The sequence below is a fragment of the Solea senegalensis genome, linkage group LG11 (genome assembly GCF_019176455.1).
Source record: "Solea senegalensis isolate Sse05_10M linkage group LG11, IFAPA_SoseM_1, whole genome shotgun sequence".
Taxonomy (NCBI): domain Eukaryota; kingdom Metazoa; phylum Chordata; class Actinopteri; order Pleuronectiformes; family Soleidae; genus Solea; species Solea senegalensis.
The window spans coordinates 23560598-23575634 of record NC_058031.1 but is presented as its reverse complement, the minus strand read 5'-3'; the positions used below and the strand labels follow the sequence as shown (position 1 = coordinate 23575634).

The 15037-nt window shown below is 41.8% G+C and overlaps 1 protein-coding gene across 13 annotated transcripts in view; it reads right to left on the bottom strand.

Annotated features, from left to right (window-relative positions):
• LOC122777537 (membrane-associated guanylate kinase, WW and PDZ domain-containing protein 1-like) overlaps nucleotides 1-15037 on the bottom strand; it is a 115329-nt gene that overhangs the window by 30863 nt on the left and 69429 nt on the right. For 6 of the 13 annotated variants that reach the window (XM_044038839.1, XM_044038840.1, XM_044038844.1 and 3 more), the window contains 6 exons: nucleotides 12743-12800; nucleotides 12486-12604; nucleotides 11972-11989; nucleotides 10579-10701; nucleotides 9875-10060; nucleotides 9038-9649 (listed from right to left, as the gene is read on the bottom strand). In XM_044038839.1, coding sequence (XP_043894774.1) covers nucleotides 9038-9649; nucleotides 9875-10060; nucleotides 10579-10701; nucleotides 11972-11989; nucleotides 12486-12604; nucleotides 12743-12800 — 1116 coding nt within the window. The remainder of the gene's footprint in view (nucleotides 1-9037; nucleotides 9650-9874; nucleotides 10061-10578; nucleotides 10702-11971; nucleotides 11990-12485; nucleotides 12605-12742; nucleotides 12801-15037) is intronic. The other 7 variants (XM_044038836.1, XM_044038842.1, XM_044038843.1 and 4 more) reach the window with 2 other exon arrangements.

Below are 15037 nucleotides of genomic sequence, written 5' to 3'. Positions count from 1 at the left end.
CTCCCCTTCAGATTACGGGGGGAAGCCAGTTATTGGAGCAAGGGGAACATGTCGTGTTTTTGTTTGAACATGCGTGTGTGTGTGTGTCTGACCCCGAAGTTGCACATCTGAATTTCAAGGTTGTTTTATGTCATCAGACTCCGACAAAGGACCGTTCAAATGTGCAGGACGCTTCACATTCGGCGCAGGACTGAGTCCTTCCTACAAATATTTAACAAGGATCCATTTTGTGTGTCCTCAGCATGCGCAGGTTTTTTTTTTAGCTTTGTCTTGAGGAGTCTTGCCTTGTCTCCAGGACCTGATCCTCTTGGATCCTTGTCTTTGACAAACACTAAGTGTATATGGTGTAAAAAAAAACAAACCTAACAACAACAACTGCTTCATGTTACAACAGCAGGTTATGCAGCATTGGGGCCCTAAATTATAGTGAAGAATGCCAATAGAAACCTGTCACCTTGAAACAACTTCTCAAACTAGGAATGAGGTCAACATTATGACTATTAGACATACAGATAGAATTGATCAAAAGCCATATGGTTATTAAAGTGTGTGGGGGGAACTGGAGGGAACTTATGACTCAAGAAATTGCTATAGTTTGACCCCAACACTACAGCTGATTTAAACGCTGCGTGGTGTGAACACATCTTCATTCATAACACAGTCTTTATAGCTTCTGTCACTGTGGCGATGTGGCTGCTGATGTACAGATTTAAAGCCTGTGAGTCGATCCAAACTGGCAGGATGTAACATTCATGAGGAGCAGCTCGACGAAGGGCACATGGGAAATGGCGTGTTCCTGCACGTACACACGCATCTCGGCAGAGATGCATCTATAAATGCATGCATGCCATACATATGTAATGGCAGCGCAGGCAGGTATGCAATAAGCAACTCAATAAGCTTGTGTTTCCACACAGGAGGGGCGTTTACAAATACACACAGTATTTGCGTTATCAAGCAGTGCCATCGTCTCGTTCTTTTTTTAATCTTCTTTTACAGGACAACAGAACGTGGCACCATTTTAAGACAGAATTCGAACGCTTCTCCACACCGAGTAAAACTGTGACCGTTGTCAGCCAAATGAGAGAGGAGGTACACAAACTGTGAACGCAGCCCGTTGACCTAAACTGCCTCTACATATCAATGCTGAGGCGGCCACTTTGTCTGCTTTTTATACAGTAGACAGTGAGTCATGTTCAGAATAAGAAGCACAAGTACAAAGAAGCATGCTAATGGGCAAGAATACTACTCCCAAAGAGGGCAGAAATGAAGACTTTAACTCTTGTGTTCAGACGTGAAGTTCAGAAAATGTCAGCAAAAATTGTTTGCCATTCTCAAAATAAAGTATGCAGCGGGAGATTGTCTGGGTCAGCAGTTAAAGATTTCTGGATACAGCGCAACACACTCTCATCACGTTCCATCACAATTATAACACTGGCACAAACTATTGCCAAGAAAACAATACTTTTTAAGTGGAAAAGCGGGCGGAAAGAATCAACATCTAACAATGGCTGAATCATCTCACTCAATAAATATTAGTGGAACGCAACAATTTTAACTACTTATCGATTGTTGTCGCTTTACATCCATCCATCCATCCATCCCTCGTCAACCACTTGACTTCACCCACAGCTCAAGCCGGGGCCCAAGAGTTCCCTTTCCCTGGCCACATCGTCTACGTCCAAGTCTGACTGGGGGACCCCCAGGACAGCTAAGAGATCTAATGAACACCTCCATGGGAAGGCACCCTGGTATCATCCTTACCAGATGTCTCAACTACCTCAACTGGCTCCTTTCTACACAACGGAGCAGCGGCTCCACTCCAAGTCTCTAAGGGAGACCCCCAGCTGCCCTTCTAAGAAAACTAATTTAATTTTTCTCTCGGTCATAACCCATCGCTCATGACCATAGATGAGGGTAGGAATCCAGATTGACCAGTTTTGGCTCAGCTCCCCTTTCGTCCCAACGATACAGCAGTGCGAACACAACACCGCTTCCGCTGCTTCACGCTCCAGTGTGGAACCTCTGTCACCCCCATTGGATTTCAGACTAAAACTATCAAAACAGTGTGCGGTCTCTAAGATCCTGCAGTCTTAGAGAAAGAAGTCAAATTGTAACAGTACTGTGGTTAGTTATGTGTTGTAAGTCTGTCTTTTATTTTAACGTTACTTGTCCAGACTGCACCCAGGAGCTTAATTGGAGCTGCATGTGAAGGGAACAGCAGCAGCTGTGATTGGCACATGCAGGCATTTTCAATATCGCACATGACAGGACATGGCACATACATGATTATAATACAATTGTGGAGTCCTACTCATTACTCAGGTATATTTTTGGTGGTAGAATCCACTTGTGAAACTTTCTGTGGGCACTTCTTGGTGTTGTCGGCCATAGTGGTGCTGTGTGAAGCTGTAGCACTGTCTGTTTCTTCTGCCTCACCTACTCAGTCATGGTGTAAAATGCTTTGTGTGCGTAACACAGGATTGTGGCCCCAGACAATTTTAAAAAGTGGTATATTGGGAAACAGAGACAGTCATGTGGAGCTTGATCAACACTGTGCAGGTTGTGAATGAGAGAGAAAGGAAGAGCGGCGCAAGGAAGAGCTGAACAAATCAATGAGCCTCACACAGCTCTTCAATGAAATTAGATTTTACTCGTTCGAAATACCAAGAAAATGGTAAATCAATAGAGCACGGTTGATTCATTTGTGGTGGGCTATGACAAATAAATCTTCGTCATCAAAAAAAAAAGATTTGAAAACAATGTTTGATTCATTTTAAAATTGTAGAGGGCCAGAGGACATCAGCTGTGTAGGCAGTAGTGATGGCTCGATACTACTTCTTCTTGTCTACTGATACTGAAATCAGTGTGATACAGACATTTTTACATCTTTTAAACAAGTGAGCTGTTGACAACCATTGGCTGTGTGACGTCGTCTTCCAGTTGTAAAATGAACTCCCGTTGAGAAGCCTCAGAGGTGGCTCACTGCTACTTCTGAGTTACTTCCGGGGCTTCAAACTGGACGACTATGTTTACATTTGTATGTACCATTTTGAAAACATAAGGCTCCAACTCTATATGACATATTCTGCTCCCGTAAAGAAGAAATAAAAAGCCCACATTTTACATCCAGCCATTTCTGGCTCATCCGTAGAAAAACTGCATTTACGCTGCCAACAGGACACGGCCACATGCAGCATGCATCACATCTGAATAATGATCAGACCTCAAATGCATCACAGTTATTGAACTCACCGCTTGCAATCACAATACCTGAAACGGATGATAATCACAGGTCTCAAATGAGCATAGAAAATGCATATCGGAATATGTAACACAATCAATGAATGACCCAATGTTCCAACATGCTATTCAAGCAGTGGCCTTGACAAGCCTTCAAAGGGCCCGCACATGCAAGTGAGCGGCACGTCATCCAGGTCTTACATATACGTTGTTCGAGGGCGTATAACATGAGTAATGTTACATTTTGTTGAGCCAAACCTGTACATATTTGTCCTTAATGTAGTTTTAACATGTAAGTGCTATTATCCAGTTATCCTCTCTGCTGTAACATCATCTATTACCAGCACAAATGATCCCCCTTCCTTCATTTCTACTATATTTTATGTCCTTCCCTTCTGACTTTTCATTTTCCTTCTATTTCTATTTCTCTCTCTCTCTCGCTCTCTCTCTCTGGGGACAGGAGTGCTGTGCACGATTGTCATGGCAACAACGATGGGGAGACAAGATGGAGGAGTCAAAGCTGGCCTGGCCTCCTTTACAGGAGAGAATAAGGTGTGTGAGAATACCAGATGCTATCTTGAAATTAGGTAAGACGTTGCAAATACTGAGCGGAGCTGCTTTTGCAAATGTGCTAAATGTCTGAATCCTGCTCATCACACCTGCCTACAACATTTCAGTCCACTGCAGATGAGGGTTGAAGCCAGGAAAACAGTTTGAAAATAGCCATATGGCTTGAACAAAGCAATTCTTCTTCACTACTTGGTTCTTGAGCAGCTCCTTCTCTCATTAATGCAGCAATCTGTTTTACATCCTGTCTTGTGTATCTCCACTACACAAATTACATGTTACTATTCTCCCTTGTTCTTGGTTTTAACGTCCACAGGATTGAGACTAAAGAGACCATTTGTTAGGCAGTCAAAAAAAGCTAAAAGCGTGACTGTGATTGGCAGAAGAATGACTTACAATGGACAATCTTAAGACAATAAAGAGCTCATTGTTGAACTGGTTTTGTTTTACGTACAATACTTCTTTGACACGTTTGATAATTGACACTCGACACAACTTTACAACCCACTCAACGTTTTCAATTTATGTTCTGGTGAAAGGCTCCAGTCAGACATTTTGAATTTACTACAGGACAACAGCAGCGTAAGAAAAGTGCATTTGAAGATGAATGATCGTCACAGAGATGGTGACAACCAATCAAAATTCTACAAGTGGGGGACATAAGAGGAAACCACCCGGTGTCTATTTGGGCATTTGAAGGTGTTGCAATACAAGTTACTAGGAGTTTGCTGTTCAAAAAAAAAAAGCAATTGCTTTGGGATATTGTCAGGAGAGAACCTAGAAATTTCACATCTGGTCAGACGACGATGAAAAACGATGAACCTTCTTGCTGTGGGGTACCAGTGAGAACCGCTGCACCCCCCAAATATCTGGATTTGTGTAAGAATATCATTTTGTATGAATGAAAATTCTGTGCGTCTGCTGCAGGAAGTTGTATACGAAACTGGAATATCACGATCACTGCGGCAAATCCCCGTGATGTTGTTTGTTTGACCTTGTGCTTTGTTTCCTCCAACAATAAGTGACTGTTCTGAATGATGAGTCACAGATGAAGGGTTAAGACTACTTCTTCTCCCCCAGGAGAAGTCCACCTTGTTCCTTCTCCTCCTCTCTTCCACCGATCCTGATCTAAATCAATCCTCTCATATGTGCTCTGTCCTCGTGCTGAACCTCCAAAGCTGTTGAGCGAATCGCACTCTCACTCTTTTAATCCTCTACTTCCCCTCACATTTGTCATCCTCTGCACTCTCCTCTTATCTGCCTTGCCTCGTTCCACTTTGCTCCTATAACTGCTGTTGTGAGTGACCATGAGCTATAGCTGCTAGCGATCACATAAAAGGTCACTTGCCTCATTCTGAGACAGAAAAGCCAGGTACAAAGCTCTGGTAAATGATTATGTTTCTATTTTATTAATCCACAAATTTGCATAAATTATATATTTATTTAACCTTTTCCAGTAACATGTTGGAAAAAGCCCATCACATTTACCCAACAGAGCTCAATTCACTTGTTTAATCCAAACCAACAGTCCATCCATCATCTATATCACTCATCCAACATGCAAACTACACACAGAATGGTTTGTCTGGCCAACAATCTAAATCTCACACAGTAACTATGTTCACATGGACACAGGTAATCAGAATCGTAATAAAAATATGTCATGTAAACGCGCCAATCCAAAAACATATCATATAAACAGCTGATCATATTATTATTATTATAAAAATCAAAAATCAAAAAAGAACAACATACAAGAAAGTCTCTGACGGGGAAGAGGCAGGAAATGAGACGGCTTCTTCTTCTTCTTCTACTTCTGTAGAATTAAACAACACTGTGTACGTCAAAATAGTGACAGAGCGCTTGTGATGCATGTGTACGCGCGCCACATTCGCATCATTTAATTTTGTGTCCGCGTAAACGATGAAATTGTAATGAAACCTTTTCGGAATTAAATATTTTTGCACATGCACAGCCATGTGCAAAAAAACAAACTCCTTAAATATGTGCAGCATGAAGCCTTATTTAAGATTCTATAGTCACTTTGAATCTGCATCTGGGACCAAACTCTCTGTACCAAACTCTCAACTGTCGCCAAACGCTGCTGCTGAAAAGTTGCTCAAACTTTCAGTTTTGCTTCACTTATTCTTTGGTCTTTGATCTGACGTTTGGAATTAAGCCAACCCCCAAAACTGATCCTAATATCAAAATGACTGTCCTCCATCTGTGATCAGCTATTCTGGCTGTGCACCACAGCTGGGCATAGAGAGAGAGCGTGAGAGAGAGAGAGAGAGAGATGGAACGCATCATATTCCTTCTGCACAAGTGAGAAAATGCATAAAATGCATAACTGTACAGCAGAATTACATCATAGGAGTAAGAATCAGGTAGAGTAATCGCAACCAATCTGACAGCTGAATGTGTTCCACACCACACCAACTGATACATTGAGCTGACAACAATGGGGGGTGAAAAGAACTGTCTTTATAAATGATGGATTATTGTCTACAATTCTCAGCAAAAAGGCACAGGGACAGCTACTGTATCTGCTGAAAGGAAACACTGTGCCAGGGGACTGCATCATGTCCCTCGAGAGCACATCTAGTCTTTTTTTCTCAACAGTTGTATAGCAACAACTTGACAGCCTCACAGTTTGCTATTTTATTTGTCATAATTCTTGCGTGGCTCCTAAACATCGCATGTATATTGCATGCCTCTGAGCTTTTCCTTTGATCGATGAAAATCGCATTCATTTAATTTATTTCAGCGTTTATATTCAGTCACTCACATGCACAGGGCCCATAATGATGCTGACATTTAGCACAATACAGCAGTGTCATTCCAGCAACAGTGCACAAGGTCAACTCATTAGAGAATATAATTGATGTTCAAGCGAGGGCAGCAACTTAACAACAATAAAGACGCAACACTAATAAGAGATGTAGAATATCCTGCAGTGTCTGTGTGGAAACTCTGCTTGCGGGGTAAACAATTTGTTCTGTTTGGATATTTCCACAAGAAAGAACATTTATCTGTGTCAGGACATGAATGACACTCTGTAGTAGTGAGAATCCACACAAAGCAACCTGCACCATTATATGACAATGATACTGTGCGGCAACAACAGCACATTAAAACCAACAGAATACACAGAAATCCAAGGGTACTAGATGCTAAATAGGGTGGCCATACGTCCAGATTTTAAATACCCTGTCCTGCATCCGGCACAGCCTCCAGCCGGATGCTCAGTTGTCCTCCTTTTTGGAGTTGCACTGGAAGGCATCATAACTTCCAATGCCATAAGATCTATGGTCTAACAAATAACTGGCTGCAGTCAATGTGACAGAAAAGCTGAAAGATAAAACATGTTTTCATTCTGAATAGTCAAATTCAATTCAATTCAATTTTATTTGTATAGCTCAAGATACATTATCTTAAGGCACATCGCATAGACATTCAACTATGCATTTATGTGATATGATGGCGTGAAAATAATCAAGAGAAGCATATAGTTCTGGTCCTATTTTTTCCTCAACATTTTAAGTCCAGAAATGTGTTGTGTTGCCAATGTATGGTTTTAAAACTGTGCACTTTACATGGTATTGTTCTCGGATCTCCAGTGCCAGTTTTGAAATACTTTTTCGTGTACGCATACATCACAAAATATCATAAATTAAATCGTCTTGCAATGAATAGTGTGTCTCAGAATCTCTGTATCATCATATCATCGTTATCACAGACAAAACTGTATTATAGTGTAGTTGTATGTCCACCCTAATGCTAGACATGGACTGGTTTCCGGTTTCAAGCACAAACATCGCTCAGGTTGCAGTGTAGAGTTACATGGTGGAGCATCTACAGAAGCACTACCCATGAGTCTTTTACCAAATTCAAGGGAATCTTGTCTTAAAATGAATGTTTGCAACCAGCTCCGAGAGTTAGCATATCTAGCATTGGGGGAAATAAACACTATAGGCTAACATGGTTCATATTCCATCACAGGAGCTAGCTAGCTTTAATGCGAATAGCTCAAAAACTACACAGAACAAGACTCTCAGACTTGTTGATCGTGTTTTTTTTGTTGAACAAAGTGCATTCATCAAGGCGAACACAGCAGACGTCACATCCCAATCACTTTAGCAACATTAGCATCTCTTGCTACACTGTTCTGCTAACCTCTGATAGCCGACTCTAGCAACAAATGCCATGCTCCTGACATAGGTATGCCAACATCAGCTAGTTTGCCCCTTTTTACGACATTTAATTAAAAAGAAAATAATGTGTGTGTGTATTTGTGTTTGTTATCTCTTTAGGACCTTTTCTTGCATAAACACTGACCTTGTCAAGACCATTAGTCCTCATGGAGACCAACACCTGGTCCTAATGAGGCAGAACCTAATTTCTGAGGTGGAAAGGTTTAGGGCAAAAGGCCTGTACATACTTCAAGAACCCCCAAACGAGGGCTGAGGGAAAATAATGACGTCATTTTTTTCTCGCAACCCTGTATGCACAGGCCTTTAGTCTGTTCAAATGAATACAAGTCAATGCAGAGTCCTAGAATAGATGCACAAACCTGTGTGTCAAGTATGTGTGCACCAACAGACACATCATTATAGCATTGTTCTTAGTGGTTTTAGTGGCTTAAACATAATTCAACAATATATTACATGATTTTTTTCTAAAAACACATACTGCTACTGTTGCTGTAATACTGTGGACCTGTGATAGATTTGTTTAAAGACATAATTTATGAGTCTCATAGTGGTCCATGCCTAATATACAGTATGTGCAATACTGTGATCAAAATCAACAAAAATGCATCAAACATCAGACATGAAGACTGACAGAGATCCATCTGTATTCATACTGTATACGAGTCCCTGACCTAATGTGCTCCTCCTCCCCTCCTCGCTCCTCCATCCATCTCGCCTCTTTATACTCATCCTCCCACTCCTTCCCACACTCATCCTCCGGCATGCTAACTCAGCTTATCATCTCTTTACCTCTTCTCATTTCATCCCATCCAACTTTGAGCATTTTCACCCTGCCACCCACTCTCCATCAGTTTTTTCTCCTGCTCTCGCATTATGTCACTCGGTCTGTGCCAGCTATCGCAGCCACTGTCACTGCATTCTTTTGTGTTATTCACTCCCACCCTATCATGCCGAAACATTGACTTTTTTAACGTATTTATCCGTCCCTGCTGACTTGAAAATGTAAAACATACCTCTTTGAACGAGCATGGTGACCTCACTGCCTCTTGGACATTTGCTCAGCAGGTCCACCACCTGGTTGTGGCTCATATTTTGGACATTCCTCTTGTTCACCTCCATCAGAATGTCCCCCTCTTTCAGGCCACGGCACCGCGGATAGTCCACTATCTGCTTGACCCTCTGCCCTCCGCCCGTCAGGCTGTCAGCAATGGTGAAGCCAAATCCTTTGTCTCCCTTCTCCATGTGGATGGTGATCAGTTCGGGCTGGGTGGCTATGGACGACGCCAGGGTGACCACGTCGCTGGAGTAACCGTGCGAACCGTTCGACGCAACCTCAGAGGACGGGCTGTGTGGCCGTGCCTCCCTCATGCCGTTATCAGGTCCTGCCTGGTTGGCGGGTGAATCAAATGTCTCCTGACCGTTGACGATGATGGGCTCCTTGTCCAGGATTGCCACTGAGGTCACCAGGCTTGTGTTAGGGTCATCGGGGTCAAAGGGTAGAGGATATCCACGGCATAAAGCCAGGTCCACCATGGAGCCAATTGGGATGGATTGGAAGATCTTCACCACCTGAGCATGGGTGTATCCCAGCACTATAGTGTCATTCACACTGACTATCACATCACCTGAAACAAACAAAACAAAACACTGTTATTGATTCTGTTGTTTGCACAACAATCAGCAGCTATGTAAAGTTGTAATGTGACCCTGCTGTTGTTATTTGGCATCAGCCTACTGTTGTGCACTGATGAAATTTCAGACAAAATGGATGGATGCACTGTAACAACAGTGTAGTGCATGTTGTTGAATATGTAACAGTGCCCCCTGCGGATGGTGGTTGGGTACTGCACCTGTCTCCATCTTGCCATCCACAGCCGCAGGCCCATCCAGCACCAAACTTTTGATCTGCAGAAACTCGTCTGGCTCGTCGCCTCCGACCACAGTGAAGCCGAAGCCGCGGCGACTCTTCTTCAGCTTTGTGTTGATGAAGGTTCCTTTCAGCTCTGCTGGGTTTCTTGTGAAGAAAGGCTTCCCTCCTGCAGATCATCAAAGACAAATAAAAAAACTGTCATCCTTGTTTCCATCTACATGGACTCTTAGATCAGGATAGGGAGGCAGAGATTTAACACTTCAAACATCACAGTAGGTCACAGTATTTGATTTGTATGTTTATACATATGAACATGTGTTGTCTGCATCCATTCATCTGTCACTTCTGCATCTACTAAAGGAATATTTCATATTTCTTTCTGTCAAGAACATGCATGAGACTAGCAGATACTACACTGACCACATGACTGCCAGTAGGGATACAAGGATTTTTGCCATTGGGCCTAAAAAAAGCCACTGGCTGACCTAATAAAATATGTCTAAAGTATATGTTTGCTAGTTTATTGCACAATAAGACTGAAAGTCTTTGAAATGGGCATTTTCAGTTTGCTGGGTCACAGGAGCTGCTTGTCTACTGCTGAATCGTTAGATAGGTACTGTATACTGTATATATATATATGTATATATGTATGTATATAAAGTGTTCACGAGCATAAATATTTACGTTTGACTCCTGCAGGGCCGGGAGGTAGAGCAGGTGGGATCTGTGGGTCCCTGTAGGTCTCCAGGTGGTTGGGAGCGTAGTTTGCCAGAGGAGCTGCTGCTGAGGAGTGCTCCTCTATCCACTCTGTACAGACACAAACACACCTCCTGACACTACGTACACACTTTAATCCACACACACATGCAACACACAGGTGTATTGTCATGCCACATACATGCACACACATGGACATAACGGCAACACAAGTACACACATAGCTTTTAAGCACACACTGTACATATTCCCCATCTGATTCAGTTGTATGCCTCTGTTGTGATCAGCTTCTACTCCTTATTATTTTTATTTTTATATGGCGCACTGACTACATACTATTGATAATGCAATATGAGGAAAGTTCTTTCATTTTGGCAGGGCTTCCATTATTATTAAAGGAATACCTCACTGATTTGTGTTTAGCTTTGTATTACTAGAATAGTAATAATAAAATATCTTCATTCTTTTTTTTGTTACGTAACCACCAGTGACACTTGGTCCAAGCCTTGGTCTGAGGCTTGAAACTGCAACGCTAATTCCGCACTTTTTATTGCCACTCGTAGGGGGGCGGGACCTCATTCCCAGAATGTAAACAGTGTTCGCCATCTTTGCTAACAGTTACGCTAACAGGACCAAGTATTCCTTTAATATTAGGCTTCAGTTTGATGAATTATCAAGTTTTTGAATTATTGTTGTCACAATTGGAGTTTCTAAAACACGTGTGGTACACCATGTGCCTGGTTTCTGTGAATTATAAATCTCAACATTTTTGTTGAATATGCTAAATTAGGCATTAAGATATCCTGTTTGCAATATCTGTCAATGTTTGGTTTTCTCCATTATCATTTTTTGCATTTCTCGACTTTGACACAAGAAAATAAAACAAAGCCAGTGAAAAACCGGTTTCCTGTTTTACTTGTTGCTTATTTCTTCCTCTCCCTGCCCTGATGTGTTTCACCTTCTTTCAATTTACATCAACTTCCTTGTGTATAAACTTTAAGCCTTCAGCTCCCAGTTTGCTTTGGTTCACATCTTTTGCCTCCTTGTTTTCTGGATGCAGATGTTTTTTGCCACAGTAAGCCTGCATTTGGGTCCTCAGTTCTGCTTATCCATATAGTATCCATGACATGACAACTATTACTGGATTACTGTACACTGAAGAAAATGTTAAATAAGTCGTGAAAGGTATAATAACCATGTCAGAAGTTATTTGATGGTGATTTGTCGACAATCTGTCAAATAATTATTATTATTATATATTGTGTGTTGAGATTCAAATGAGTTGAAATGAGTGTGAATGTTCCTTTTTTTTTAACATAAATTACATCAGTCTAACATTAAGAATCTTAAAGTAACTTACTGTAATGGCCTCCTTCAGCTGTGTGTTAGACGATGAAATAAAGTCAGCTGCAGCAAAATTGCCTGGCACATCTACAATAACGTAACTTCCAGACTAGTATGCACCTGTTGTTTTCACCATATACATTTTTCTTATACATAAATCACAATTTGCACATTCCGATAAACTCTCTCGGACTCAGTAAAGCTAATTAAATGGTTAAATACAAAATGATACAAAGCATTTATGATTTTAAACCACATAAATGATATCCGAAACACCAAAGACAACACCAGGGCTTGGGCCAGCTTAATTTTTATTATTTTTTTTTTCCTATCAAACTTTAGTTTGTTATGAGAATGAAAAATTTAACTTTAAGAGTATATTCAAAACGTTGCAACAGGAAAGAAAACAAGAAAAAAGAAAGCAACAGTCTGGCCCAATCCTGGGGGAGCACTTGACAAACTAGAAAGACGTGACAATCACAGACATGAAGAAAGAAAGAAATGGTGCCGTGTCAGGGCAGGAAACGAACCTCGAATATACCGCTCACCTTCTGGAGGCTGCGGCTGCGGCGGCTGCTGCTGCTCCAGGATTTTCCGACGCCGCGCCTCCACCACTGGGTTCTCGTACTGCGTCTTCCTGTTTATATGACTGAGACAGACGAGAGGGAGAAACAATGCAGTCTAAATGCAGGTAAATGCAGCCTAAAGGAGAAACGGGAGATTTGCAAACTTGGAGAAACTCTGTTCTTTTTTGTATTTACATGAATCAATAAGGTGATTAACTTACTCTACATAATAAACTCCGTACACTGGGTCGTCTATTCTCTCCCATCCTGGAGGCAGCTCTGAAATACAGAAGACACACAGAATAAAACACTTTGCACCTCAGTCAGTAGCAGAGTAGAGAAGGTAAATATATACGGTAGTAAAACTACACCTACAGAACATACATTATATCTCTTGTTATAGCGATACAGTTTCCACATTCAAGGCAAACTTCACTGATTTGCATTTAGCTTTGTATTACTAGAATAGGGGTAGCATTTTTGAAAATTATGCTTCCCCACCTCAGTTTCCCCTGAGTTGAAATACCTTTTTTCTTTTTTTGTCACGTGCCCACCAGTGACACTTGGTCCAGGACTTGGTCCGAGGCTTGAAACTGCAACGCTAATTCCACACTCGTAGGGGGGACCGGACCTCATTCCCAGAATGTAAACAGTGTCCGCCATCTTTGCTAACAGTTACACTAACAGGAAGTGTCACTCAACTTTGGTCCTGTTAGCAATCAGGGGAAACTGAGGTTGGGGAGTACAATTTTTCCAAAATACTACCCCTATTCTAGTAATACAAAGCTAAATGCAAATAGGTAAAGTATTCCTTTAAGGTCTTAGAGTCTCTGTTGATCCAGCCATGCTATACTGCTTAATTTTGAGGGTTGCAGCCAGTCCCACAGCTGACATTCAGTGACAGGCAGGATTCACCTTGGCCAACATTCAGACCCAGTTCAGACCAAGTATTAACTTCTGTGCTGAGTGAACTAGTGTCTAATCACAAAAACCACCGTGGGAGTTAGTTTGGAGACACACGTGGCCACATTCTTGAACAAATCCAGCCTTAGAATGCATCAAAGATCATCCGTTCATCGTATAATCAATCAGACTTTGTAGCCACTCACGTGTCTCACTCTTATTTCATGTGCGTGACCGGAGTGTGATCCCAATTTGTAAAAAAAAATAAAAATCCACAACAAAAATCAATGCTTACAGCTATGCTAATAGACGGAGGGTGATTAAATCTTGTTTTTTTTTACCAGTGGGATTGGGGTACATCGCCTCACCCACACACTGACGCACACAAACACTCTGACATGTGTTCTTGCAAGCAGACATGACACCTGAGTATCAAATACAGGGCAGGTGAAGCCAAATCTGATTTCATGTGGTCATAGGAGATGCATCCAGATTGCGTGTCAATAATATGCTCAAACAGCCGCACTTAACGCTCACCATTTGTGGTCGGGTCTCTCAGGAAGAATGTTAATGCCAGGCCTGAACAGGGCATTTGAGAAAGAAACAGCCGTTCACACCGACTGTCAATTGAGTCTCTGATTATTTCTAACCACAACTGTGCAAAAACCAAAGCTCACACACAGGGAGAACATTCGATGTTGCACAAGCAGGATCATTTAAAAGTGTTTTTGAACTAAAAGTTGAAATACTAAACAATCGCATCAGTGAATGGACAACATTTCAAACCACACCTGAGACAGGTGGACACACCATGAGTGTTTTAACTAAATAATGACCTGGATCATTGTCCTCCTGTCTGCATTACATTTGTTCTGACCATTCAGACCAAAGAATCTCACAGCAAGTGTGATCCACTTGTGATCCACAGTGATCTAATGATGTGTTTCCATGATGGTAACAGGTAACAGTTCGGTTTGGTACAGGAATGTTACAGCCCCGGGTCAGGCTTGCATTCACATGAGATGCATCCAGGACGCATATCAATGCCAGGTGTGAACAGCTGTATTTGTACGTGCTATTCACTGACGATGGACTTTAATACCAGGTGTGAATAGAACAGCTTCTAATGGGTCGACAATAGTCTACATAATGTTATTCTTTTGCTAAATAATGACACACAGACGCACACACACCCAACCACTGGGAAACAACAACCAGACAGAGCCTCTAAAACTGACACCTTCCCATTAAGACGTTGCCATCTCAGTTTTCCACTTCACTGTATTTGATTTTGGACAAAGACATTACCTCCTTGTGTTACTGTAGGCACCTCCCATGTCCAGTAAACATTATCATACGAGACCGGGTTTCACGATCAATAACCGCAGCAGAGTGTCTGCATCTGAGCGGCCGACAACAGTAAAAGACGCAAGTCCAGACATTCAAGTGCTTGTTCGAAAGACCGCTGACGGCTGATTCCAGTACAGGGTTGTTTGTTCTACCTGTATATGGGACAAGAACTGGCCGTGAAGAAAAAAAGGGAAGCTTCATCTTCTTACATCTATCAGTGTCAGCAAAACCTATTCCAGGTGTGTTTTTGTGAATTAATTTGA